The sequence below is a fragment of the Amblyomma americanum genome, chromosome 4, assembly GCF_052857255.1.
Source record: "Amblyomma americanum isolate KBUSLIRL-KWMA chromosome 4, ASM5285725v1, whole genome shotgun sequence".
Classification (NCBI taxonomy): Eukaryota; Metazoa; Arthropoda; class Arachnida; order Ixodida; family Ixodidae; genus Amblyomma; species Amblyomma americanum.
In genome coordinates this window covers 120446349-120473078 of record NC_135500.1, presented here as the reverse complement: position 1 = coordinate 120473078, position 26730 = coordinate 120446349, and the positions used below count along the sequence as shown (strand labels likewise).

General features: G+C 50.8%; 1 protein-coding gene and 1 non-coding gene across 2 annotated transcripts in view; both read left to right on the top strand.

Moving 5' to 3' along the window:
* Positions 1-1086: 1086 nt before the first annotated feature.
* The window catches only part of LOC144128295 (MSL complex subunit 3-like), a 40235-nt gene continuing 14591 nt past the window's right edge, over positions 1087-26730 (top strand). The window contains exons 1-2 of the mRNA XM_077661604.1: positions 1087-1132; positions 25302-25439. Of these exons, the coding sequence (XP_077517730.1) occupies positions 1130-1132; positions 25302-25439 (141 nt within the window). The 5' untranslated portion in view covers positions 1087-1129. The remainder of the gene's footprint in view (positions 1133-25301; positions 25440-26730) is intronic.
* TRNAS-ACU (transfer RNA serine (anticodon ACU)) lies at positions 9351-9422 on the top strand. The gene has a single exon. It is a non-coding gene; the product is annotated as a tRNA-Ser (tRNA).

The window sequence follows — 26730 nt, the reverse complement described above, 5'->3', positions numbered from 1 at the left end:
GATCGGCCGTTGTCCTTATCCGAGGTGTGCCGATGAAATTTGTCAAACTGGCGAACAATGCGAACTCGCATCTTGCCTCAAGTTTTACGAAAAATTCTTCGAAATATTTGTTAAAAACATCTGAACTTCTATACGAAACCAAACCGTTGTCGGTGGTACACCATGCGCCGGCATGAGAGGGGAATATGCACCATCTGTGAAATTATAGCAGCATTTAAAAGGCAAAGGCGGGCTAGTTGGTGGTTAACAGGGGAGTGCATATTGCAACCGCGCAAAACGACGAGGGATGAAGAGAAGAATGCACAAGACACAACGCGGGTTGTGTCTTGTGCATTCTTCTCTTCGTCCTTGTCAGTGCACGTTAAAGATCCCCAGGTGGTCGAAATTATTAAGTAGCCCTCCACTACGGCAACCCTTTCTTCTTTCACTCCCTCCTTTATCCCTGCCGCGGTGGCTCAGTGGTTAGGGCGCTCGACTACTGATCCGGAGTTCCCGGGTTCGAACCCGACCGCGGCGGCTGCGTTTTTATGGAGGAAAAACGCGAAGGCGCCCGTGTGCTGTGCGATGTCAGTGCACGTTAGAGATCCCGAGGTGGTAGAAATTATTCCGGAGCCCTCCACTAAGGCACCTATTCTTCCTTTCTTCTTTCACTCCCTCCTTTATCCCTTCCCTTACGACGCGGTTCAGGTGTCCAAAGATATACGAGACAGATACTGCGCCATTTCCTTTCCCAAAAAAACCAATTATTATTATTATTATTACGGCGCGCTTCAGGTGTCCAACGATATATGAGAGAGATACTGCACCATTTTCCTTTCCCCAAAAACTAATTATAATTATAAAGCAACAATCAAAATTATAGACAGGTTTGTGCAGCTTTCATTTTTAACTGAAAGGCTCTTGACTATGTTCGGACATATCAAGCAAACGAGCCCATTGCGTACAGATCGCGCCGTTGCGATCGCATGAGTGGGTGCAATCTGCGTCGAGCTGAAATCGGCTGCCGTGGTACGGCGCTTCCATGCGCGTTGCAGTTGTCTGGATAGGTCGAGAGTCGTGCCGTGGGTCAGACAGTTAGCATACGCGTCGGTTTTATTCGGTCCAACGAAACAGATTACGAGTGGCTGCAATGGTGAGTACATGCATACCTTCGTTCCCTGACTTTGTACAATGTAGAGCCTTGAATTAAGGGCCCATCGTATGGACTTGGCGACGGCCGTCGTATAGCATCTTTCCGCAAAAACACGTGAGTGGAATTCTCTGCTCACATATGTGCGCGTCTATCCGCGGTGTAGCTCGGAGCTTTGCCGTGGTGCAAGGCGTTGGGCCAGATGCTAAGAACTCTGCGGGCAGGCGCTGTGTCGCGCTGTAGACTAGTTCCGCAGCTAGCATCATTCTGCAAAAACACGTGAGTGGAATTCTCTGCTCACATATGTGCGCGTCTATCCACGGTGTAGCTCGGAGCTTTGCCGTGGTGCAAGGCGTTGGGCCAGATGCTAAGAACTCTCTGGGCAGACGCCGCGTCGCACTGTAGACGAGTTCCGCTGCTAGCATTATTCTGCAAAAACACGTGAGTGGAATTCTCTGCTCACATATGTGCGCGTCTATCCGCGGTGTAGCTCGGAGCCTTGCCGTGGTGCAAGACGTTGGGCCAGATGCTAAGAACTCTCTGGGCAGACGCGTCGTCGCGCTGTAGACGAGTTCCGCAGCTAGCGTTATTCTGCAAAAACACGAGTGGAATTCTCTGCTCACATATGTGCGCGTCTATCCGCGGTGTAGCTCGGAGCTTTGCCGTGGTGCGAGGCGTTGGGCCAGATGCTAAGAGCTCTCCGGCCGCAGACGCTGTGTCGCGCTGTAGACGAGTTCCGCAGCTAGCATTATTCTGCAAAAACACGTGAGTGGAATTTTCTGCTCACATATGTGCGCGTCTATCCGCGGGCTACCGCGGTGTAGCTCGCAGCTTTGCCGTGGTGCAAGGCGTTGGGCCAGATGCTAAGAACTCTCTGGGCAGACGCTGCGTCGCGCTGTAGACGAGTTCCGCAGCTAGCATTATTCTGCAAAAACACGTGAGTGGAATTCTCTGCTCACATATGTGCGCGTCTATCCGCGGTGTAGCTCGTAGCCTTGCCGTGGTGCAAGGCGTTGGGCCAGATGCTAAGAACTCTCTGGGCAGACGCTGCGTCGCGCTGTAGACGAGTTCCGCAGCTAGCATTATTCTGCAAAACACGTGAGTGGAATTCTCTGCTCACATATGTGCGCCTCTATCCGCGGTGTAGCTCGGAGCTTTGCCGTGGTGCAAGGCGTTGGGCCAGATGCTAAGAGCTCTCCGGGCAGACGCTGTGTCGCGCTGTAGACGAGTTCCGCAGCTGGCATTATTCTGCAAAAACACGTGAGTGGAATTCTCTGCTCACATATGTGCGCGTCTATCCGCGGTGTAGCTCGGAGCTTTGCCGTGGTGCAAGGCGTTGGGCCAGATGCTAAGAACTCTCCGGGCAGAAGCTGTGTCGCGCTGTAGACGAGTTCCGCAGCTAGCATTATTCTGCAAAAACACGTGAGTGGAATTCTCTGCTCACATATGTGCGCGTCTATCCGCGGTGTAGCTCGGAGCTTTGCCGTGGTGCAAGGCGTTGGGCGAGATGCTAAGAACTCTCTGGGCAGACGCTGCGTCGCGCTGTAGACGAGTTCCGCAGCTAGCATTATTCTGCAAAAACACGTGAGTGGAATTCTCTGCTCACATATGTGCGCGTCTATCCGCGGTGTAGCTCGGAGCTTTGCCGTGGTGCAAGGCGTTGGGCCAGATGCTAAGAACTCTCCGGGCAGACGCTGTGTCGCCCTGTAGACGAGTTCCGCAGCTAGCATTATTCTGCAAAAACACGTGAGTGGAATTCTCTGCTCACATATGTGCGCGTCTATCCGCGGTGTAGCTCGGAGCTTTGCCGTGGTGCAAGGCGTTGGGCCAGATGCTAAGAACTCTCTGGGCAGACGCTGCCTCGCGCTGTAGACGAGTTCCGCAGCTAGCATTATTCTGCAAAAAACGTGAGTGGAATTCTCTGCTCACATATGTGCGCGTCTATCCGTGGTGTAGCTCGGAGCTTTGCCGTGGTGCAAGGCGTTGGGCCAGATGCTAAGAACTCTCTGGGCAGACGCTGTGTCGCGCTGTAGACGAGTTCCGCAGCTAGCATTATTCTGCAAGAACACGTGAGTGGAATTCTCTGCTCACATATGTGCGCGTCTATCCGCGGTGTAGCTCAGAGCTTTGCCGTGGTGCAAGGCGTTGGGCCAGATGCTAAGAACTCTCCGGGCAGACGCTGTGTCGCGCTGTAGACGAGTTCCGCAGCTACCATTATTCTGCAAAAACACGTGAGTGGAATTCTCTGCTCACATATGTGCGCGTCTATCCGCGGTGTAGCTCGGAGCTTTGCCGTGGTGCAAGGCGTTGGGCCAGATGCTAAGAACACTCCGGGCAGACGCTGTGCCGCGCTGTAGAGGAGTTGCGTAGCTAGCATCATTCCGCAAAAACACGTGAGTGGAATTCTCTGCTCACATATGTGCGCGTCTATCCGCGGTGTAGCTCGGAGCTTTGCCGTGGTGCAAGGCGTTGGGCCAGATGCTAAGAACTCTCCGGGCAGACGCTGTGTCGCGCTGTAGACGAGTTCCGCAGCTAGCATTATTCTGCAAAAACACGTGAGTGGAATTCTCTGCTCACATATGTGCGCGTCTATCCGCGGTGTAGCTCGGAGCTTTGCCGTGGTGTAAGGCATTGTGCCAGATGCTAAGAACTTTCCGGGCAGACGCAGATGTAAGACGCGCTGTAGACGAGTTCCGCAGCGCGCTGCAGCCAATGCCTGCCTTGGATGCTGTACGGACGCTCGAAAGCACTTTACCCAAGAGTGTTGTCACATATGAAAATGGTGACACTTAAACCCTGCTGGAAAATTACTTGTCCAGCTGCATTTTTCAGCTCAATTAAGTGGCTGGAAATCGCCTTTGCACTGGCTCCAGCTGGCCGCGATTGCCGGTTCCATAATCCAGCTGGAAACGTAGAGGCTTTTTAAATTGATTCGTCATCAGTTGTGCTTTTAGCTGATGATGGCATTTATCGGAAGATTCCACTGCTCATCGGGTGATCGGCCGTTGTCCATATCCGAGGTGTGCCGATGAAATTTGTCAAACTGGCGAACAATGCGAACTCGCATCTTGCCTCAAGTTTTACGAAAAATTCTGCGAAATATTTGTTAAAAACATCTGAACTTCTATACGAAACCAAACCGTTGTCGGTGGTACACCATGCGCCGGCATGAGAGGGGAATATGCACCATCTGTGAAATTATAGCAGCATTTAAAAGGCAAAGGCGGGCTAGTTGGTGGTTAACAGGGGAGTGCATATTGCAACCGCGCAAAACGACGAGGGATGAAGAGAAGAATGCACAAGACACAACGCGGGTTGTGTCTTGTGCATTCTTCTCTTCGTCCTTGTCAGTGCACGTTAAAGATCCCCAGGTGGTCGAAATTATTAAGTAGCCCTCCACTACGGCAACCCTTTCTTCTTTCACTCCCTCCTTTATCCCTGCCACGGTGGCTCAGTGGTTAGGGCGCTCGACTACTGATCCGGAGTTCCCGGGTTCGAACCCGACCGCGGCGGCTGCGTTTTTATGGAGGAAAAACGCGAAGGCGCCCGTGTGCTGTGCGATGTCAGTGCACGTTAGAGATCCCGAGGTGGTAGAAATTATTCCGGAGCCCTCCACTAAGGCACCTATTCTTCCTTTCTTCTTTCACTCCCTCCTTTATCCCTTCCCTTACGACGCGGTTCAGGTGTCCAAAGATATACGAGACAGATACTGCGCCATTTCCTTTCCCAAAAAAACCAATTATTATTATTATTATTACGGCGCGGTTCAGGTGTCCAACGATATATGAGAGAGATACTGCAACATTTTCCTTTCCCCAAAGACTAATTATAATTATAAAGCAACAATCAAAATTATAGACAGGTTTGTGCAGCTTTCATTTTTAACTGAAAGGCTTTTGACTATGTTCGGACATATCAAGCAAACGAGCCCATTGCGTACAGAACGCGCCGTTGCGATCGCATAAGTGGGTGCAATCTGCGTCGAGCTGAAATCGGCTGCCGTGGTACGGCGCTTCCATGCGCGTTGCAGTTGTCTGGATAGGTCGAGAGTCGTGCCGTGGGTCAGACAGTTTGCATACGCGTCGGTTTTATTCGGTCCAACGAAACAGATTATGAGTGGCTGCAATGGTGAGTACATGCATACCTTCGTTCCCTGACTTTGTACAATGTAGAGCCTTGAATTAAGGGCCCATCGTATGGACTTGGCGACGGCCGTCGTATAGCATCTTTCCGCAAAAACACGTGAGTGGAATTCTCTGCTCACATATGTGCGCGTCTATCCGCGGTGTAGCTCGGAGCTTTGCCGTGGTGCAAGGCGTTGGGCCAGATGCTAAGAACTCTGCGGGCAGACGCTGTGTCGCGCTGTAGACTAGTTCCGCAGCTAGCATCATTCTGCAAAAACACGTGAGTGGAATTCTCTGCTCACATATGTGCGCGTCTATCCACGGTGTAGCTCGGAGCTTTGCCGTGGTGCAAGGCGTTGGGCCAGATGCTAAGAACTCTCTGGGCAGACGCCGCGTCGCGCTGTAGACGAGTTCCGCAGCTAGCATTATTCTGCAAAAACACGTGAGTGGAATTCTCTGCTCACATATGTGCGCGTCTATCCGCGGTGTAGCTCGGAGCCTTGCCGTGGTGCAAGGCGTTGGGCCAGATGCTAAGAACTCTCTGGGCAGACGCTGCGTCGCGCTGTAGACGAGTTCCGCAGCTAGCATTATTCTGCAAAAACACGTGAGTGGAATTCTCTGCTCAGATATGTGCGCCTCTATCCGCGGTGTAGCTCGGAGCTTTGCCGTGGTGCAAGGCGTTGGGCCAGATGCTAAGAGCTCTCCGGGCAGACGCTGTGTCGCGCTGTAGACGAGTTCCGCAGCTAGCATTATTCTGCAAAAACACGTGAGTGGAATTCTCTGCTCACATATGTGCGCGTCAGTCCGCGGTGTAGCTCGGAGCCTTGCCGTGGTGCAAGGCGTTGGGCCAGATGCTAAGAACACTCTGGGCAGACGCTGCGTCGCGCTGTAGACGAGTTCCGCAGCTAGCATCATTCTGCAAAAACACGTAAGTGGAATTTTCTGCTCACATATGTGCGCGTCTATCCGCGGTGTAGCTCGCAGCTTTGCCGTGGTTCAAGGCGTTGGGCCAGATGCTAAGAACTCCCTGGGCAGACGCTGCGTCGCGCTGTAGACGAGTTCCGCAGCTAGCATTATTCTGCAAAAACACGTGAGTGGAATTCTCTGCTCACATATGTGCGCGTCTATCCGCGGTGTAGCTCGGAGCCTTGCCGTGGTGCAAGGCGTTGGGCCAGATGCTAAGAACTCTCTGGGCAGACGCTGCGTCGCGCTGTAGACGAGTTCCGCACCTAGCATTATTCTGCAAAAACACGTGAGTGGAATTCTCTGCTCACATATGTGCGCCTCTATCCGCGGTGTAGCTCGGAGCTTTGCCGTGGTGCAAGGCGTTGGGCCAGATGCTAAGAGCTCTCCGGGCAGACGCTGTGTCGCGCTGTAGACGAGTTCCGCAGCTAGCATTATTCTGCAAAAACACGTGAGTGGAATTCTCTGCTCACATATGTGCGCGTCTATCCGCGGTGTAGCTCGGAGCTTTGCCGTAGTGCAAGGCGTTGGGCCAGATGCTAAGAACTCTCCGGGCAGACGCTGTGTCGCGCTGTAGACTAGTTCCGCAGCTAGCATCATTCCGCAAAAACACGTGAGTGGAATTCTCTGCTCACATATGTGCGCCTCTATCCGCGGTGTAGCTCGGAGCTTTGCCGTGGTGCAAGGCGTTGGGCCAGATGCTAAGAGCTCTCCGGCCGCAGACGCTGTGTCGCGCTGTAGACGAGTTCCGCAGCTAGCATCATTCTGCAAAAACACGTGAGTGGAATTTTCTGCTCACATATGTGCGCGTCTATCCGCGGGCTACCGCGGTGTAGCTCGCAGCTTTGCCGTGGTGCAAGGCGTTGGGCCAGATGCTAAGAACTCCCTGGGCAGACGCTGCGTCGCGCTGTAGACGAGTTCCGTAGCAAGCATCATTCCGCAAAAACACGTGAGTGGAATTCTCTGCTCACATATCTGCGCGTCTATCCGCGGTGTAGCTCGGAGCTTTGCCGTGGTGCAAGGCGTTGGGCCAGATGCTAAGAACTCTCCGGCCGCAGACGCTGTGTCGCGCTGTAGACTAGTTCCGCAGCTAGCATCATTCTGCAAAAACACGTGAGTGGAATTCTCTGCTCACATATGTGCGCGTCTATCCGCGGTGTAGCTCGGAGCTTTGCCGTGGTGCAAGGCGTTGGGCCAGATGCTAAGAACTCTCGGGCAGACGCTGTGTCGCGCTGTAGACTAGTTCCGCAGCTAGCATCATTCTGCAAAAACACGTGAGTGGAATTCTCTGCTCACATATGTGCGCGTCTATCCGCGGTGTAGCTCGGAGCTTTGCCGTGGTGCAAGGCGTTGGGCCAGATGCTAAGAACTCTCCGGCCGCAGACGCTGTGTCGCGCTGTAGACGAGTTCCGCAGCTAGCATTATTCTGCAAAAACACGAGAGTGGAATTCTCTGCTCACATATGTGCGCGTCTATCCGCGGTGTAGCTCGGAGCTTTGCCGTGGTGCAAGGCGTTGGGCCAGATGCTAAGAACTCTCTGGGCAGACGCTGCGTCGCGCTGTAGATGAGTTCCGCAGCTAGCATTATTCTGCAAAAACACGTGAGTCGAATTCTCTGCTCACATATGTGCGCGTCTATCCGCGGTGTAGCTCGAAGCTTTGCCGTGGTGCAAGGCGTTGGGCCAGATGCTAAGAACTCTCCGGCCGCAGACGCTGTGTCGCGCTGTAGACGAGTTCCGCAGCTAGCATTATTCGGCAAAAACACGTGAGTGGAATTCTCTGCTCACATATGTGCGCGTCTATCCGTGGTGTAGCTCGGAGCTTTGCCGTGGTGCAAGGCGTTGGGCCAGATGCTAAGAACTCTCTGGGCAGACGCTGTGTCGCGCTGTAGACGAGGTCCGCAGCTAGCATTATTCTGCAAAAACACGTGAGTGGAATTCTCTGCTCACATATGTGCGCGTCTATCCGCGGTGTAGCTCGGAGCTTTGCCGTGGTGCAAGGCGTTGGGCCAGATGCTAAGATCTCTCCGGGCAGACGCTGTGTCGCGCTGTAGGCGAGTTCCGCAGCTAGCATTATTCTGCAAAAACACGTGAGTGGAATTCTCTGCTCACATATGTGCGCGTCTATCCGCGGTGTAGCTCGGAGCTTTGCCGTGGCGTAAGGCGTTGGGCCAGATGCTAAGAACTCTCCGGGCAGACGCTGTGTCGCGCTGTAGACGAGTTCCGCAGCTAGCATTATTCTGCAAAAACACGTGAGTGGAATTCTCTGCTCACATATGTGCGCGTCTATCCGCGGTGTAGCTCGGAGCTTTGCCGTGGTGTAAGGCGTTGTGCCAGATGCTAAGAACTTTCCGGGCAGACGCAGATGTAAGACGCGCTGTAGACGAGTTCCGCAGCGCGCTGCAGCCAATGCCTGCCTTGGATGCTGTACGGACGCTCGAAAGCACTTTACCCAAGAGTGTTGTCACATATGAAAATGGTGACACTTAAACCCTGCTGGAAAATTACTTGTCCAGCTGCATTTTCAGCTCAATTAGGTGGCTGGAAATTGCGTTTGCACTGGCTGCAGCTGGCCGCGATTGCCGGTTCCATAATCCAGCTGGAAACGTAGAGGCTTTTTAAATTGATTCGTCATCAGTTGTGCTTTTAGCTGATGATGGCATTTATCGGAAGATTCCACTGCTCATCGGGTGATCGGCCGTTGTCCTTATCCGAGGTGTGCCGATGAAATTTGTCAAACTGGCGAACAATGCGAACTCGCATCTTGCCTCAGGTTTTACGAAAAATTCTTCGAAATATTTGTTAAAAACATCTGAACTTCTATACGAAACCAAACCGTTGTCGGTGGTACACCATGCGCCGGCATGAGAGGGGAATATGCACCATCTGTGAAATTATAGCAGCATTTAAAAGGCAAAGGCGGGCTAGTTGGTGGTTAACAGGGGAGTGCATATTGCAACCGCGCAAAACGACGAGGGATGAAGAGAAGAGTGCACAAGACACAACGCGGGTTGTGTCTTGTGCATTCTTCTCTTCGTCCTTGTCAGTGCACGTTAAAGATCCCCAGGTGGTCGAAATTATTAAGTAGCCCTCCACTACGGCAACCCTTTCTTCTTTCACTCCCTCCTTTATCCCTGCCGCGGTGGCTCAGTGGTTAGGGCGCTCGACTACTGATCCGGAGGTCCCGGGTTCGAACCCGACCGCGGCGGCTGCGTTTTTATGGAGGAAAAACGCGAAGGCGCCCGTGTGCTGTGCGATGTCAGTGCACGTTAGAGATCCCGAGGTGGTAGAAATTATTCCGGAGCCCTCCACTAAGGCACCTATTCTTCCTTTCTTCTTTCACTCCCTCCTTTATCCCTTCCCTTACGACGCGGTTCAGGTGTCCAAAGTTATACGAGACAGATACTGCGCCATTTCCTTTCCAAAAAAAACCAATTATTGAGTGAGTGAGTGAGTAAGAACTTTATTTTCCACCGATGTAGGAGACCCCCTACTCCCCATCCCCGGCACGCAGGCCTGGAGAACGGGGGCCGGGGTCTCCGCGACTAAAGACAGGCGAAGCGACAGTGTTTCTTCGCGGCTTTAGCCGCCAGGCGGATGGCTTGCTGCTGGTGGGCGAGGGACTCGCTTCGCAGCATCAGTTCCCAGGCTTCTCTACTTCTTATGTTCTCCTTGGCGCCCGGGGAACCAGGGCATTGCCAGATTATGTGGTCTAAAGTACCCCTCTCTCCACATGTCGCGCATTTATCGTCGGCTCTTTCCTCCACTTGCGTGTGGTAGAGCCAGACGGGGTTCGGGAAGTTCCCAGCTTGCAGGCGCCGCCATGCGACTGCCTCCCTGTTTGTTAGCGCTCGGTCCGGTGGTGGCAGGGACCGTCTACCAAGTCTATAGTGCTCTATGATCTCTTTGTATGTCTGCAGCCTCTCGTCCATCCCTTCGCAACCAGGCGGCTCTGCGGCTGCCCGGAAGTAGAGTGCTCGGGCTAGCTCGTGCGCCGCCTCGTTGCCGGGGACGGATTCGTGCGCGGGGGTCCAAATTATTCGAACTCGTCTATCGAGTTTTCCCTTTTCCAAGATTTTGACTGCCTCCTTCGAGACCCTCCCTTTTCCAAAGTTCCAGACTGCTGTTTTGCTGTCGCTAATGATCGTACTGGCTTCCGTGCCAACGCAAGCGAGCGCTATTGCAACTTCTTCGGCCGTGTCTATGTTTCGACTTCTAACGGAAGCGGCGGCGACGGGTACGCCGCGGCCGTCAACGACCGCAGCCACCGCCGCCCCCAACTTTCCGCTAGCCGCGTCCACGTAGGCGACTCCTTTCGGCCCTATTTTGTCCGCGTTTTTTGCGAGAGTCTCGGCCCTCTTCCGTCTCCTCTCCCCGTTGTATGTGGGGTGCATGTTTTTAGGTAGCGGGGGCACTGTTATGTGTTCGCGGCATCCTCGTGGAATGTCCGCGTGTTGGCATGTCCCCCTGTCTGACTGCAGCCCCACCCAGCCAAGGATGGTTCTGCCCGTGGTAGATTTGCGTAATCTTTCCAGTTGTGCCATGCGCACAGCCTCCGCTAGCTCCGTCCAATTATTGTGCACACCCATTTCGAGGAGGCGTTCAGTAGAGGTCGAGATGGGGAGTCCCAGAGCCCTCTTCACGCATCGTCTGATGAGTGCGTCTATTTTCTGCTTTTCGTCCGATCTGATGTTTAGGAATGGTGTGGCGTAGCATATGCGGCTAGTGATGTAAGCCTGCATTAGTTTCAGGAGGCTTCGTTCTTTAAGGCCTCGACCCTTGAGTGCGATTCTCCTGAACAGACCCATGACTTGCGTGGCGTACGCACTCAATTTCTTTATCGTTGTATCATTGTACCCGTCCGCTTGTAGAAATAGCCCCAGGATCCTAATCTGCTCGACTTTTGGCACTGTTTGGCCATCTACTGTTATGTTGATGTTTATCTGGCGTTTGTGCCTGAGCGCCTTCGGATTGTAGATAAAGAGCTCCGATTTTTGGGGAGCGCACGAGAGGCCCCTTTCAGCCGCATAGGACACTACGGTGTCTGCTGCCGTTTGTAAGCGCTCCTCGATGTTCGCGTCGCTGCCCTGGGTGACCCATAGGTTGACGTCGTCCGCGTACATGCTGAATTTCAAGTTTTCCACTTTTCTCAATTCTGCCGGGAGATTTCGCATGGCAACATTAAAGAGGAATGGGGACAGCACTGAACCCTGCGGCGTACCCCTACTACCTAGTTTGACGGTTGGGGATTCAATGTCCTGAAACCTTATTTTTATCGTTCTACCCGACAGGAAGTCCTTTATGTAGCCGTACGTTTTGTTTCCGACCCCCAGCTCTCCGAGGCCAGAGAGGATTGCCGCGTGTTTTACGTTATCGAAGGCCTTCGTCAGGTCGAGACCTAATATTACCCTCGCGTCCTTGGTGCTATTTTCTATGATGTCGTGTCTCAAGCGGAGCATTACATCTTGTGTGCACAGGCCGGGTCGGAACCCTACCATTTCGTGCGGCCACAGATCGTTGAGCTCCATGAAACGCGTTAGGCGCGTTTGGACTACCCGTTCCATCAATTTCCCAATACAGGATGTTAGAGAGATTGGCCGTAAGTTTTCTAGCTTAGGGGGTTTGCCCGGCTTCGGTATTAAAATCACGTTTGCCGTCTTCCACTGTTGTGGGAGGCGGCCTCTGTCCCATACGATGTTCATGTATTTGGTGAGCATTCGGATGGAATTATCGTCCAAGTTTCGGAGGACCTTGTTTGTAATGCCATCTGGACCAGGGGCCGACTTTGTTTTTAGGCCTAATATTTCGGCGCGAACCTCCGCTTCCGTGATCGGCGCGTCTAGGGCCTCGTTTGGGGGTCCTTCGTACTCCGGCAGGAGTGAGGTTTTTGTATCTCCTATGTACATATTAATTAATTTTGCCATGAGTTCTCTGTCCGAGCCCTCAAACGTGTGCCTGGCTTTCGTAAGTCTTATGCCCGATTGGGTTTTCGAATTATCAGGGTCAAGCAGGTGTCTGAGTAAACTCCACGTATTAGCTAGACTCATGTTCCCTTCCATCTCGTCACATCTATTGCACCAATTTTGTTCGCAGAGTTTTGCTGCGTAATCCTCAATCTCTTTGTTGTGCCTTGCTATCCTTCTTCTAAGGTTCCTGTTCCATCTTTGTGACCGGAGGCGTTTCTCCATGCCGCATTTCGCTTCCCACATGTGAAGGAGTTTGCTATCAACCGTCGCTGGCGCATCGTCTTCTCGCAGGGTCGTGGTCGCCCTCTCGACTTGTTGCTTAAGTTCCTCCGCCCATTGCTCTATGTTTTGGATATCGCCTTCCGATTCACCATTTTCTCTAATTTGCCTGAACATGTCCCAATCAGTGATCTTGGGTTTTTTGAGGCGACGTGTTTTGACGCCCTTGCTGAGGGTGAGAGCCAGAATAAAGTGGTCGCTGCCTAAATTTTGAGCCGTGTTTTCCCAGGCCGCGTCTCTCGTGTTTTTCCCAAGGGTGAGATCCGGGGTGGTGTCTGCACAGACGCTGTTTCCCACTCTGGACGGGCAGTTAGGGTCCGTCAGGAGGGTGAGGCCAAGTTCGTGTATGTCCTCCCATAGTTGTCTGCCCTTGGGATCGTGTCTATTGTAGCCCCATTCTTGGTGGGCGGCATTGAAGTCCCCTAAGATTATGAGTGTGTTGTTTCCAGCTGCTCTAATCGCCTTGCGGAAGAGGGCGCGGAAACGTGCCTTTCTTTGCTGGGGGGTGCTGTACACGTTTAAGATGAAGAGACTAGCCTTGTCTTTGCGACCGGTGATAATTTCTACTAATACGGCTTCGATATCCCGTGAGTTGACCTCATGCTCGACTACCGCTATATGTCTTTTAACTAGCGTGGAGACGCGAGATTTTTCTCCTCGGTCACTGTGGAACGCTTGATATCCCGATAATTTTGGTGGTCCCTTTCCCGTTTCCTGAAGGGCTATAGCTAAAGGTTTTTCTTCAATCTGCTCTAAGTGCTGCTGCAAGAGCGCTCGCTTGCGTTGGAAACCGCGGCAGTTCCACTGCCACACCAGAGTGTTTTCATTTTTGCTGCGCCTGTCCATTTTGCTGTATTTGAGTAACTGTCTTTCCTAATGTAGTTAGCCTCTCGTTGAAGGCGTTCTGCACGGCAGTGAATTGCGCGAGTTGCGTCTGTATTTGATTCATTGCACCCATTAGTTGGGTGAGGAGGGTCTCGATTCTTTCGAATCTTGCTTCGTACTGAGCATCTCTAGCCTCTAGTTTCTTTTCTACTCTACTTTCGAGTGCCACCAGCGGGTCCGTCTCATCCCCTTTGCGTTTTTGCGGGGGTGGCCTGATTGTTTCAGTAGTCATTTTCTCCCCTTCGTTGTCCCTCGGCTCGGGGCGCGCGATTACTGCCTTCGCAGGCGGGAGAGAGGGCGTCTGTTTCTGTGCCTGTTTTTGGGGTACCGATTGGTTCCTCGGTGGAGAAGGAGGGGTACTCTTTCCCATTTTTAGGTTTTGGATCTCTGCAGTGAGCGTGCGGAGCATGCTCTTGAGTTCTTGAGTTCTTGAGTTCTTGAGTGGAATTCTCTGCTCACATATGTGCGCGTCTATCCGCGGTGTAGCTCGGAGCTTTGCCGTGGTGCAAGGCGTTGGGCCAGATGCTAAGAACTCTCCGGGCAGACGCTGTGTCGCGCTGTAGACTAGTTCCGCAGCTAGCATCATTCTGCAAAAACACGTGAGTGGAATTCTCTGCTCACATATGTGCGCGTCTATCCGCGGTGTAGCTCGGAGCTTTGCCGTGGTGCAAGGCGTTGGGCCAGATGCTAAGAACTCTCCGGGCAGACGCTGTGTCGCGCTGTAGACTAGTTCCGCAGCTAGCATCATTCTGTAAAAACACGTGAGTCGAATTCTCTGCTCACATATGTGCGCGTCTATCCGCGGTGTAGCTCGGAGCTTTGCCGTGGTGCAAGGCGTTGGGCCAGTTGCTAAGAACTCTCTGGGCAGACGCTGCTCCGCGCTGTAGACTAGTTCCGCAGCTAGCATCATTCTGTAAAAACACGTGAGTCGAATTCTCTGCTCACATATGTGCGCGTCTATCCGCGGTGTAGCTCGGAGCTTTGCCGTGGTGCAAGGCGTTGGGCCAGTTGCTAAGAACTCTCTGGGCAGACGCTGCTCCGCGCTGTAGACGAGTTCCGCAGCTAGCATTATTCTGCAAAAACACGTGAGTGGAATTCTCTGCTCACATATATGCGCGTCTATCCGCGGTGTAGCTCGGAGCTTTGCCATGGTGCAAGGCGTTGCGCCAGATGCTAAGAACTCCGGGCAGACGCTGTGTCGCGCTGTAGACGAGTTCCGTAGCTAGCATCATTCCGCAAAAACACGTGAGTGGAATTCTCTGCTCACATATGTGCGCGTCTATCCGCGGTGTAGCTCGGAGCTTTGCCGTGGTGCAAGGCGTTGCGCCAGATGCTAAGAACTCTCCGGGCAGACGCTGTGTCGCGCTGTAGACGATTTCCGTAGCTAGCATCATTCCGCAAAAACACGTGAGTGGAATTCTCTGCTCACATATGTGCGCGTCTATCCGCGGTGTAGCTCGGAGCTTTGCCGTGGTGCAAGGCGTTGCGCCAGATGCTAAGAACTCTCCGGGCAGACGCTGTGTCGCGCTGTAGACGAGTTCCGTAGCTAGCATCATTCCGCAAAAACACGTGAGTGGAATTCTCTGCTCACATATGTGCGCGTCTATCCGCGGTGTAGCTCGGAGCTTTGCCGTGGTGCAAGGCGTTGGGCCAGATGCTAAGAACTCTCCGGGCAGACGCTGTGTCGCGCTGTAGACTAGTTCCGCAGCTAGCATCATTCTGCAAAAACACGTGAGTGGAATTCTCTGCTCACATATATGCGCGTCTATCCGCGGTGTAGCTCGGAGCTTTGCCATGGTGCAAGGCGTTGCGCCAGATGCTAAGAACTCCGGGCAGACGCTGTGTCGCGCTGTAGACGAGTTCCGTAGCTAGCATCATTCCGCAAAAACACGTGAGTGGAATTCTCTGCTCACATATGTGCGCGTCTATCCGCGGTGTAGCTCGGAGCTTTGCCGTGGTGCAAGGCGTTGCGCCAGATGCTAAGAACTCTCCGGGCAGACGCTGTGTCGCGCTGTAGACGATTTCCGTAGCTAGCATCATTCCGCAAAAACACGTGAGTGGAATTCTCTGCTCACATATGTGCGCGTCTATCCGCGGTGTAGCTCGGAGCTTTGCCGTGGTGCAAGGCGTTGCGCCAGATGCTAAGAACTCTCCGGGCAGACGCTGTGTCGCGCTGTAGACGAGTTCCGTAGCTAGCATCATTCCGCAAAAACACGTGGGTGGAATTCTCTGCTCACATATGTGCGCGTCTATCCGCGGTGTAGCTCGGAGCTTTGCCGTGGTGCAAGGCGTTGCGCCAGATGCTAAGAACTCTCTGGGCAGACGCAGTGTCGCGCTGTAGACGAGTTCCGTAGCTAGCATCATTCCGCAAAAACACGTGAGTGGAATTCTCTGCTCACATATGTGCGCGTCTATCCGCGGTGTAGCTCGGAGCTTTGCCGTTGTGCAAGGCGTTGGGCCAGATGCTAAGAACTCTCCGGGCAGACGCTGTATCGCGCTGTAGACGAGTTCCGTAGCTAGCATCATTCCGAAAAAACACGTGAGTGGAATTCTCTGCTCACATATGTGCGCGTCTATCCGCGGGCTACCGCGGTGTAGCTCGGAGCTTTGCCGTGGTGCAAGGCGTTGCGCCAGATGCTAAGAACTCTCCGGGCAGACGCTGTGTCGCGCTGTAGACGAGTTCCGTAGCTAGCATCATTCCGCAAAAACACGTGAGTGGAATTCTCTGCTCACATATGTGCGCGTCTATCCGCGGTGTAGCTCGGAGCTTTGCCGTGGTGCAAGGCGTTGCGCCAGATGCTAAGAACTCTCTGGGCAGACGCAGTGTCGCGCTGTAGACGAGTTCCGTAGCTAGCATCATTCCGCAAAAACACGTGAGTGGAATTCTCTGCTCACATATGTGCGCGTCTATCCGCGGTGTAGCTCGGAGCTTTGCCGTTGTGCAAGGCGTTGGGCCAGATGCTAAGAACTCTCCGGGCAGACGCTGTATCGCGCTGTAGACGAGTTCCGTAGCTAGCATCATTCCGCAAAAACACGTGAGTGGAATTCTCTGCTCACATATGTGCGCGTCTATCCGCGGGCTACCGCGGTGTAGCTCGGAGCTTTGCCGTGGTGCAAGGCGTTGGGCCAGATGCTAAGAACTCTCCGGGCAGACGCTGTATCGCGCTGTAGACGAGTTCCGTAGCTAGCATCATTCCGCAAAAACACCTGAGTGGAATTCTCTGCTCACATATGTGCGCGTCTATCCGCGAGCTACCGCGGTGTAGCTGGGAGCTTTGCCATGGTGCAAGGCGTTGTGCCAGATGCTAAGAACTCTCCGGGCAGCCGCTGATATAAGACGCGCTGTACAGCCAATGTCTGCCTTGGATGCTGTACGGACGCTCGAAAGCACTCCACCCAAGAGTGTTGTCACGTATGAAAATGGTGACACTTAAACCCTGCTGGAAAATTACTTGTCCGGCTGCATTTTCAGCTCAAGTGGCTGGAAATTGCGTTTGCACTGGCTCCAGCTGGACGCGATTGCCGGTTCCATAATCCAGCTGGAAACATAGAGGCTTTTTAAATTGATTCGTCATCAGTGCTGCTTTAAGCTGATGATGGCATTTATCGGGAGATTCCATTGCTCATCGGGTGGTCGGCCGTTGTCCTTATCCGTGGTGTGCCGATGAAATTTGTCAAACTGGCGAACAATGCGAACTCGCATCTTGCCTCAAGTTTTACGTAAAATTCTGCGAAATATTTGTTAAAAACATCTGAACTTCTATACGAAACCAAACCGTTGTCGGTGGTATACCTTGCACCGGCATGAGAGGGGAATATGCACCATCTGTGAAATTATAGCAGCATTTAAAAGGCAAAGGCGGGCTAGTTGGTGGTTAACAGGGGAGTGCATATTGCAACCGCGCAAAACGACGAGGGATGAAGAGAATAATGCACAAGACACAACGCGGGTTGTGTCTTGTGCATTCTTCTCTTCGTCCTTGTCAGTGCACGTTAAAGACCCCAGGTGGTCGAAAATTCCGTAGCCCTTCACTACGGCGTCCCTCATAGCCTAAGTCGCTTTGGGACGTTAAACCCCCATAAACCAAACCAAACCATCTTCTCTTGGTCCATCGTCGTTTTGCGCGGTTGCAATATGCACTCCCCTGTTAAATTAGCAGCAGCTGCAACATAATATTGTACAGTGAAACGTGGTTATTCGGCCCCACTGAATGTTAAATGGTCGCTGAAAAGGGTGTTTGAGGTTGTCTATAAAATGCTTGCATTATGTAGAGTACAAACCAACGAGTGTTCATGCCGCGTACATGGCCTCAAAAGTTAGCCGATAATTTACAATGCAATTTTTAAAACTTCCGCGCCTAGAGGCGACGCTGGGCCGGCTGGGCTTTCGCCGAAATCAGCGCTCGTTATGTCAGAAGCGAGGGGGCGAGGTGCCGGCGGAGGAGCCGCCATTTCAGCGTGCAAAAAGTGACGAGAGAGGGAAGGCGCGAAGACACGGAAGTTCAAATTTTGACTACAGATAACGCATCTAAGAAAATCTTGCTGGAGGATATTTGTGAAGCGGCGTCCTTTAGCATCATAAGCACATCACATCTTTGTTGAGACCCGCTTTCACGCCCCCTTTAACTCCTAGTGCTCAGCTCCCGTTAATTCGGATAATCCGGACTGCCGCCAGAGTCCCGCCAAACGCCGGTGGCCTCGGGAACTCGTTTATTCGGACCAGGGAAGGTTTGGACGCCCAGGGGCTGGCATCGGTCAATTCGGACGGGCTCCCGAAGTGGTGCCGTGTCGCGGTATGACCTGCTGGACAAATTCCGATCGCCCAAATATTTGTCCCCAGATCCGAACTGCATGTTACATTGTTTCCGGCGGGCCTGTGACATGCACACAACGCCGGATGTTTTGACGACCGGCAGGCCCCTGGCAATAGGCCGATAGAGTCTGGCCGCGTAGTTTCGTTTTCGGAGCATTGGTTATCGGTTACGCTTATCAGTCAGCCAGCCGAGCTACACACGCCGTGCGTTGTGAAGCAATTTGTTTGCTTTGTAAGGCTTTAAAACCGATGCGCGCTTCCCCCGATTCCGTCCGCGTGATACCTCCGTTCGTCCGGCGCTCCGAAATTCCGCGCTCGTCGCGTGATGTTCGCTGTTTGTGTGTTTCCTCATGTGCTACGCCGCGTGTGAAGAAGCTCCGGCGCTATCGCCTCGGACACTGAAAGAAGCGACGCAATGCGACATTTTCTTAAAAAAGAATGCCTGCTGCTTAGCTCGGTTAAGCCCGGTTATGCAAGCGAAAGCATTGTTACGCGTTGTTATGCTGTGTTGCTAACCCAGGTTAGACTCAACCTCTTCGTCCATCGCCGAAGTCGTGGCAGAGGCAGCAGCGGCTGCCTCCAAATCTCTTCGCTGCCGCCTTTCGGCATCCTTCAACTGCCGCTGAGCCAGTCGACACTCCCGTTCTTCGTCGGTCTCCGCCGCTAGCTTGGCACGTTTAGCTTCCCTACCTCTAGCTAAGTACTTAGCATGACTGGCAACGTCAGCCGGATGATCAGACCCAGTCCGTCGTCTACGAAACCGTCCCGACGGCGTAGACTGTCCCGGCCGACTCGCTTCATCCATAGCGAGAAACTGCGAGGCGGCAGTGATGTGCACGCGAGACCGGCGCCGTCTCCCTTTCAAGCGAATGGCGAGTCACGTGGTTAGCCACGTGGACGCAGCTGGTAAAAGGTGGCGCGCGGCTGCAGCTGCGGCGAGTCACGTGGCTGACGCACCACTCCTCCACTTGAACCGGGTCAAATGTATTGGCTCTACGAGGCTAGTAAAGCTAGGCCACCTTTAATAATAATAATTGGCTTTTGGGGAAAGGATATGGCGCAGTATCTGTCTCATATATCGTTGGACACCTGAAACGCGCCGTATGGGAAGGGATAAGGTAGGGAGTGAAAGAAGAAAGGAAGAAATATGTGCCGTAGTCACGGTGTAAGAATACTTGCACCGTGGCCGTAGTGGAGGGCTCCGGAATAGTTTCGACCACCTGGGGATCTTTAACGTGCACTGACATCGCACAGCACACGGGTGCCTTAGCGTTTCCCCGCAGCGAAATCTTTTTCCAAGCCTCCCCCCCCCTTCGCCAACACACCCACCACCCCTCTCCATACCCCGGGGAAAAAACCCCGCCTAAGTACCCATACGCCTTAACAGAATTCTGGGTACCATTTCGTCAACCAGTCTGAGACAAGCTGCTTTAATGCAATCACTTGTTTTCCTTCAAAACTGAACTAATCAATGGTACGCCAGCATTCTCGACGTTTTTATTGCGAAAGCAATACTGCTCGAGGTTTCCGCTCTCTGCCGTCGTCCCGGAGAATCCACCATTGACCTTTAGCGTGACCTATGTGTGACGTCATACCAGCTGTGGAAAAGCGGGGCCCCAACTCGGCTCGTCGCGATCGTTCCAGCGAATCCTCTATGCTGCAGCTGCGCGCTGCTGCCGCGAGGGGCGCTCGCTGTACGTGACGTCATGCCAGCTGTAGAAAAGTGGCCCCCCAATTCGTCTCGTCGCAGTCATCCCAGCGAATCCTCCACGGTATGTCGGATGATGTGTATAAGGTGAAGCTGCAACGATGTGCTGCAGCTAAGAAGCGGCGGCGTGCGGAAGAAGCGGATGAAGAGCGGGAACAACGTTTAGCTAAACGGCGTGCATATTATGCAGATAGGCGAGTGCGTTCAACATCTCTTGATCTGGGTGCATCTACAAGTATCATGCATGCTCTCAATGCTGACGCGAATTTGGAGACACCTGATCTGGAATGACAGACCGAAGCGAGCAGGAGAGAACGCGCTCAAGAGACGCCAGAAGAACGCTCCGCACGACTCGAGAAACGTTGTAACAAAGATGCGGCTAGAAGTCGTGCCAGGTCCCGGAATGACTCCAACTACGCAAGAGACCGCTTTGAGTTTAGGAGAACGTCAGAATGAGACAAAACGAAGCTTTCGCAATTCAAACCTCATCCAATTTTTTTACCCACGAGCACCGCGCGATCATTCAGTGAAGCCGTTTAAGATGAACGATGGGTCTCTGCAAAATAGTGAAAGGAAAGATAACGTGTAGTGCCTGGTCGTCTGCAAGGTAGGCCGCCAACCTGACTGATCCCATACGAGAAAAAAAAATAATAATAATTGGTTTTTGGTGGAAAGAAAATGGCGCAGTATCTGTCTCATATATCGTTGGACACCTGAACCGCGCCGTAAGGGAAGGGATAAAGGAGGGAGTGAAAGAAGAGAGGAACAAATAGGTCCGTAGTGGAGGGCTCCGGAATAATTTCGACCACCTGGGGATCTTTAACGTGCACTGACATCGCACAGCACACGGGCGCCTTAGCGTTTTTCCTCCATAAAAACGCAGCCGCCGCGGTCGGGTTCGAACCCGGGAACTCCGGATCAGTAGTCGAGCGCCCTAACCACTGAGCCACCGCGGCGGGGCAGAAAAAAAAAGAGAGAATTATTAGAAGCATACAAACAAAAATGGCACACTAAAAACAGAAGCGAACAGTGTGCCCCATTAAGCGTCATATTAGAAGGTTTGAAACAGCGACTCAGCAGCACAGCGCGAGCATGTAATCAGTTCCATTCACACATCTTCAATAAAAAAAAGAAAAAAAACAGCTACCACATCGTCATACATTCATTATAGTTTTGCATTTTTTCGCCGCTGCAACACCGCTATGCTGGTGCGTTCTCCTCGTGTTGTGGTGTTTCGGCATAATAAGCGAATTTCCGAGAAGGAACAAGGAGCAGGAGACCAAAGAGAGGTTATTCGGAAGGATAAAAAAGCGAAATTATATTTGTATCTGCTTGCATTATGGAACGGGAATATAAATATAATTAGTGTGAGATTCGAAAGGGGAAGTCACCGATCAAAAGCTTCGACGGTGTTACAGGTTTTTCTGGCTTCGTGCTTTTTAAATCTAACCAGCAGATGTCATTGTTAGGAACCACCTGAATCACATTCTCTCGCCTGTGCTGACTACTGCAGTTTCTGTTAAGTCAGCTTGTAATGTACAGCAGGATCCCCTTTATTCATTATGAAAAACCCAGGCGCTCCCAAACAACGACACAGAGGGGACACAGCGCTTATTCGCAACTACAAGAATATATATATATATATATATATATATATATATATATATATATATATATATATATATATATATATATATATATATATATATATATATATATATATATATATATATATATATATATATATATATATATATATATATATATATATATATCACAAAAACCAAAACAAACCCAGAGTAATCGCACGCCACATATATTGACCGATGAGCAGGAAAAGATTAACACGCGGTTTTCAGTCGCTCTTTCAAAAAACTTTTCTCCTCCAGACAAGCGAACTGAAGGGCCACTAACACATGTATGTCCCGTTTCCGCGATATGATACGCACGTACCGCGTCTGCAGACCAGAATTCTAAACTGTAGCAATCATTCCTTTCCTCAAAATCATCGAGTCTAGAATGTTTGGTTTGGTTTATGGGGGGTTTAACGTCCCAAAGCGACTCAGGCTATGAGAGACGCCGTAGTGAAAGGCTCCGGAAAATCCGATTACCTGGGGTCCTTTAACGTGCACTGACATCGCACAGTACACGGACCTCTAGAATTTCGCCTCCATCGAAATTCGACCGCCGCGGCCAGGATCGAACCCGCGTCTTTCGGGCCGGCAGCCGAGCGCCGTAACCACTCAGCCACCGCGGCGGCTCGTCTAGAATGCTGTCAGCTCCATAAAGCACAATGAACGCCGACGGCCTATAAAAACAGAAGCGAGCGCTCGGTTTCGGCAGCGGCTGAGTGACGTCATAGTTGTCACCTGGTTCAAGGTCGAACGCGCGCACACGGCGAAGGAGCTACGGAGAAGAGTAGTAAAGCTTTCGCTTTAAAAAAAATCAGGGGGGGGGCACTTTGTTGACCTAATTAAAGTGTTGTGAGGCGAAAGCCTTTAGCGCAGTGTTGCTGCTTGTTTCGCTGATGTGTGGTGAAGATGTTGATTAAAGATTACACAATTGTTCGATTCCCGACACTCGCTGATACCCATGTGCTGGCGCCCATGTGCTGTGCGATGTCAGTGCACGTTAAAGATCCCCAGGCGGTCGAAATTATTCCGGAGCCCTCCACTAGGGCACCTTTTTTTCTCTCCCTTCTTTATCCCCCCCCGCCGCGGTGGCTCAGTGGTTAGGGCGCTCGACTACTGATCCGGAGTTCCCGGGTTCGAACCCGACCGCGGCGGCTGCGTTTTTATGGAGGAAAAACGCTAAGGCGCCCGTGTGCTGTGCGATGTCAGTGCACGTTAAAGATCCCCAGGTGGTCGAAATTATTCCGGAGCCCTCCACTACGGACCTATTTGTTCCTCTCTTCTTTCACTCCCTCCTTTATCCCTTCCCTTACGGCGCGGTTCAGGTGTCCAACGATATATGAGACAGATACTGCGCCATTTCCTTTCCACCAAAAACCAATTAATTCTTTATCCCTTCGCTTACGGCGCGGTTCAGGTGTCCACGTACCGACATGTGGGACGGATACTGCACCATTTCCTTTCCCCAAAAAACAATTTAAAAATTTTCAACATCACATAGCACACAGGCGCCTTAGCGTTTCGGCCGCGGTCGGGTTTTTTAGGGAAATGACGCAGTTTCTGTCTCACATATCGGCGGGCACCTGAACCGCGCCGTAAGGGAAGGGATAAAGGAGGGAGTGAAAGAAGAGGTGCCGTAGTGGAGGTCTCCGGAATAATTTCGACCACCTGGGGATATTTAACGTGCACCGACATCGCACAGCCACGCAGGCGCCTTTGCGTTTTACCTCCATAAAAACTCCGCCGCCGCGGTCGGGTTCGAACATGGGAAATCCACAGGGCGCATGCATATGTATATTGTTTTGCTGGCACTTTAAACTCGACGGTCGGATAATTTTCCCAGATATTGTTTTTTTGCCGTGGTCAAATTTCTGAACGTCGGCGCGGTATACCACTGCTGGTGAATGTTCGAGAATTTTTGAATACTCGGAAATTCTCGAATATGAGTGTGAACCGAATATAAAACATATCTGATTCACACAGTTTCACACAGGTTTAACCATATATATGAGCTCATATATGCTGCAACAACGGAAGCTCAACAGCACATGGAACCAGCTAGAGAAGCAGACTGCTCAGAGTAAGCAGCGTGTAGCGAGGAGGTTGTCGCAGTGACCATGGCACCTTTAGCGAATTATTCACAGCATGGGGCAGCCCTCCATGTCAATTTCCAGTGAAGGACACACCAATGTCAAATAACGCTCTGAAGCTGACAAATTTTCCGGGCAAAGTATTTCGCAGTGCAGTGCTTCACAAAGCAGATTATATGCACTGTGATTTCAATTCGACATATAAAAAGGAAGAAACAGCAGTTGCTAACAGTGGACCACGGTCTGCGGTGTCCTGTATTACTCTGCTGATCAATCACGACAGTGAGAAAGGTCAGTCTTTAAATGCTTACTATAATAAACAAGCCAGTGGCACCAAAATAATTGAGCTTATTTATTTTATTCAATACTACCAGCCGCCTATTGGTGGCTAAGGCAGGAGTGGTACAGGGATGCGGTACATTGCAATGCAACAAAGCAAAGAAAGAAGTGAGCACGGAATGAGCATAAACAAACGCGCTGCATTCCCAAAAAGAAGAGAAGGCATAAAATGATGAACACACACAGTACACTTGTAAAAAAACATGACAGCAGATATGAAAGACTCGCGATTTGTCAAGCAGACCATGTCACGTGGAAGCCTGATCCATTCGGATATCGTCTTTGGTAAAAGAGAAAACTCGTAAGCTTTCATTCAACACTGTGGCACCACAACTGTCGAGTTGCGTTTGCTGCATGTCGGACGTGATGTGTTATATTGCATGTATTCATCAATGTTCATTCTTACGATTAGCTTCTTGTTTAAGTAACAAGAAAAGATTTAACTATGGTCTACTTTTTGCCATGCAGAAACTCTATTCAGCAGTCTTAATGTGGGCTTAGCTTCACTGCAGACTTGTACCGGCATCCTTACAAAGTGACATTCTCAGAGGCTTATTAGAGGTCATTTATATTTATTGGAGGTCTTTATATCCCTTATACCCCATTGTAAACTAATTTTACATTGTATTAACAAATGCCAAATACATGAGCTATCTATGGCAGCTTCCAAAGGGAGTGGCTATTCCTTCATTATATCCATTAATTCATTATAAACCGTGTCATTATAGCAAGGTTTGGTTTTGTTAGTGTGCTGCTGCATCACTGCCTGTGGCTCTGGGCTTTTGATTTGCACTGCTTCTTGCAACCACATATAATTAAACACATACACATGGAAATGGAAAGCTAGTAGTAAACAGGTGCAAAATTACGCAGCATGCATTCTTCTAAGGACAAAAAAGAAAGTTGAAAAAAAAAACAGGAAATAGCATACATACCTGGCCACCCCAGCAATATTTCTGCTCACATGCTATAGGTTTTATCTTTTTTTCTACACCATCCAAAGCAACAGCAGCTACTTTGAGTTGCTATGCCTGCACTGTGACCCCATATGTGAGAAAAAAAAAAAGCCTATTATTTGCAGGTTGACTTTTTTTCTATGATAAATCCCAGCTGATAGTTTTTGTCATCACAATGCATCAAAGCTTGAATGTCAAAGTATTTCAGTTATTTGATGACTGCAGCCAGCAGTGTACAAATTCAGACAGAGTTCATATCCATTCCCTAGTTCAAATAGGCTTGTGGATAAGATATATTGCTGGGCCAGTTTGTTCATGACTAACATAAGAAAAATGGTGTGAAAAATTGGAGAAGTAACAACATACAAACGCGACACTATTAGGTTTGTCAATGTTAATATCAGTCTTATCACCCTGCAGGAGCAAGACGATTTCTCTGATGAAGAATGCAGCAATGATGAGCTGGAAGAAATTGCTGCAAAATTCAACGTTAGGATTCCCAAAGTTCTGCAAACCATACTGGAGAATGACTACTACAGCATCAAAGAGGAAAAGAAGGTTCGACAATGACCAGCACCTTTTTAAAAAGATGCTTCAAAGTGAAGTACAGTCGGCCCCCTTGAGAACATAAGTGGACTTGTTGGGTATGCCGAACAGCGTAGAAACCTTTGCCGCATTTTCATGGGCACCCTGCAAAAGATAGATGTTAATACAAATTGAAAGCCTCATAGTAAATGTCAACTGAATATCAGGGGAGCTGTCACTCCTAGAGTGGTACAGAGAGGTGATGGTTTAAGGAACAAAGCTCTTCAAAGGAAACTTTCAGCATAGAAATTCTTAAGTTCGTCAGAAGAACTTCACAAGCTACTGGTGTGATTACATTTACAGCAGGAATGTGCTCCCTAATGCAACTGCTAACTTGACTACCGCCGTTTCTGGACTGGAAAGAGGGAGTGCAAAATTATTGAGTAACGGGTACAAGGTAGGTGTCACCATGTTGCAACAAAGACTATACATATCAGGAACAATTGATAGAATGTCACTGAATAAATCAAACCAAATTATTAGTGTCTGAAAGCCTGGCTGACATTAATGCAAAGGTTTACTGATTATACTTTTTAATGCCATCTTGCTCCTAACTGCTATCTTATAAGGCTACTTTGTGAAGCCTACTTTTGAGGCTGTTAATAGATCTTTGACACGTACACACAGTGTATAGTATGGGACAGTCTTGTCATGTCGAACTTCCGGGTGTCCAAACAGACTTTTTGTTCAATTTCCCTTGGGAAAAATTTGTTGTAAATTTATGACTTTACACATGCAACATTAAGTACTTGCAGAAGTTAAATCTTCTTTTCTTCTTTCTCGACCAGTTTTTGTTCTTATCCAAATGCCCAAGCACATTTAATATAGAAAAATTGGATTTCTTACATTACGCACAGCAAAGTCTGCAGAAGCAAGCACAAATTGAAGCTTGCTACTTTCAGAGCGCAGCTCTGAGGTGCCCATGCCTGGATTCCACATCTTAGTCGTCGGCGTAGTCATCATAGTCAGCGTAACACACCACCTGACAACCGTGGCAGAGCAAAACACGGCTTGCCACGGCGAGAGTGGAGGAATGCACAACCAGAAGTTGGCTGCCAAGGGAAAATACCCAAGGGTGGCAATTAGATAAGCACAATACCCTTCTGTCCCTAGCATAATCTGCGTATGTGAAGAGCTGCGCTCAAATTTAGCATCACTGACTAGTAGTTGTCAGTCAATTTTTGTTGGTATCACAACTGATAAAGTGCACTGCATGGTGCACTGAGCCTCTGCAATAGCCAATACCTATAGATACTAGCAGTCG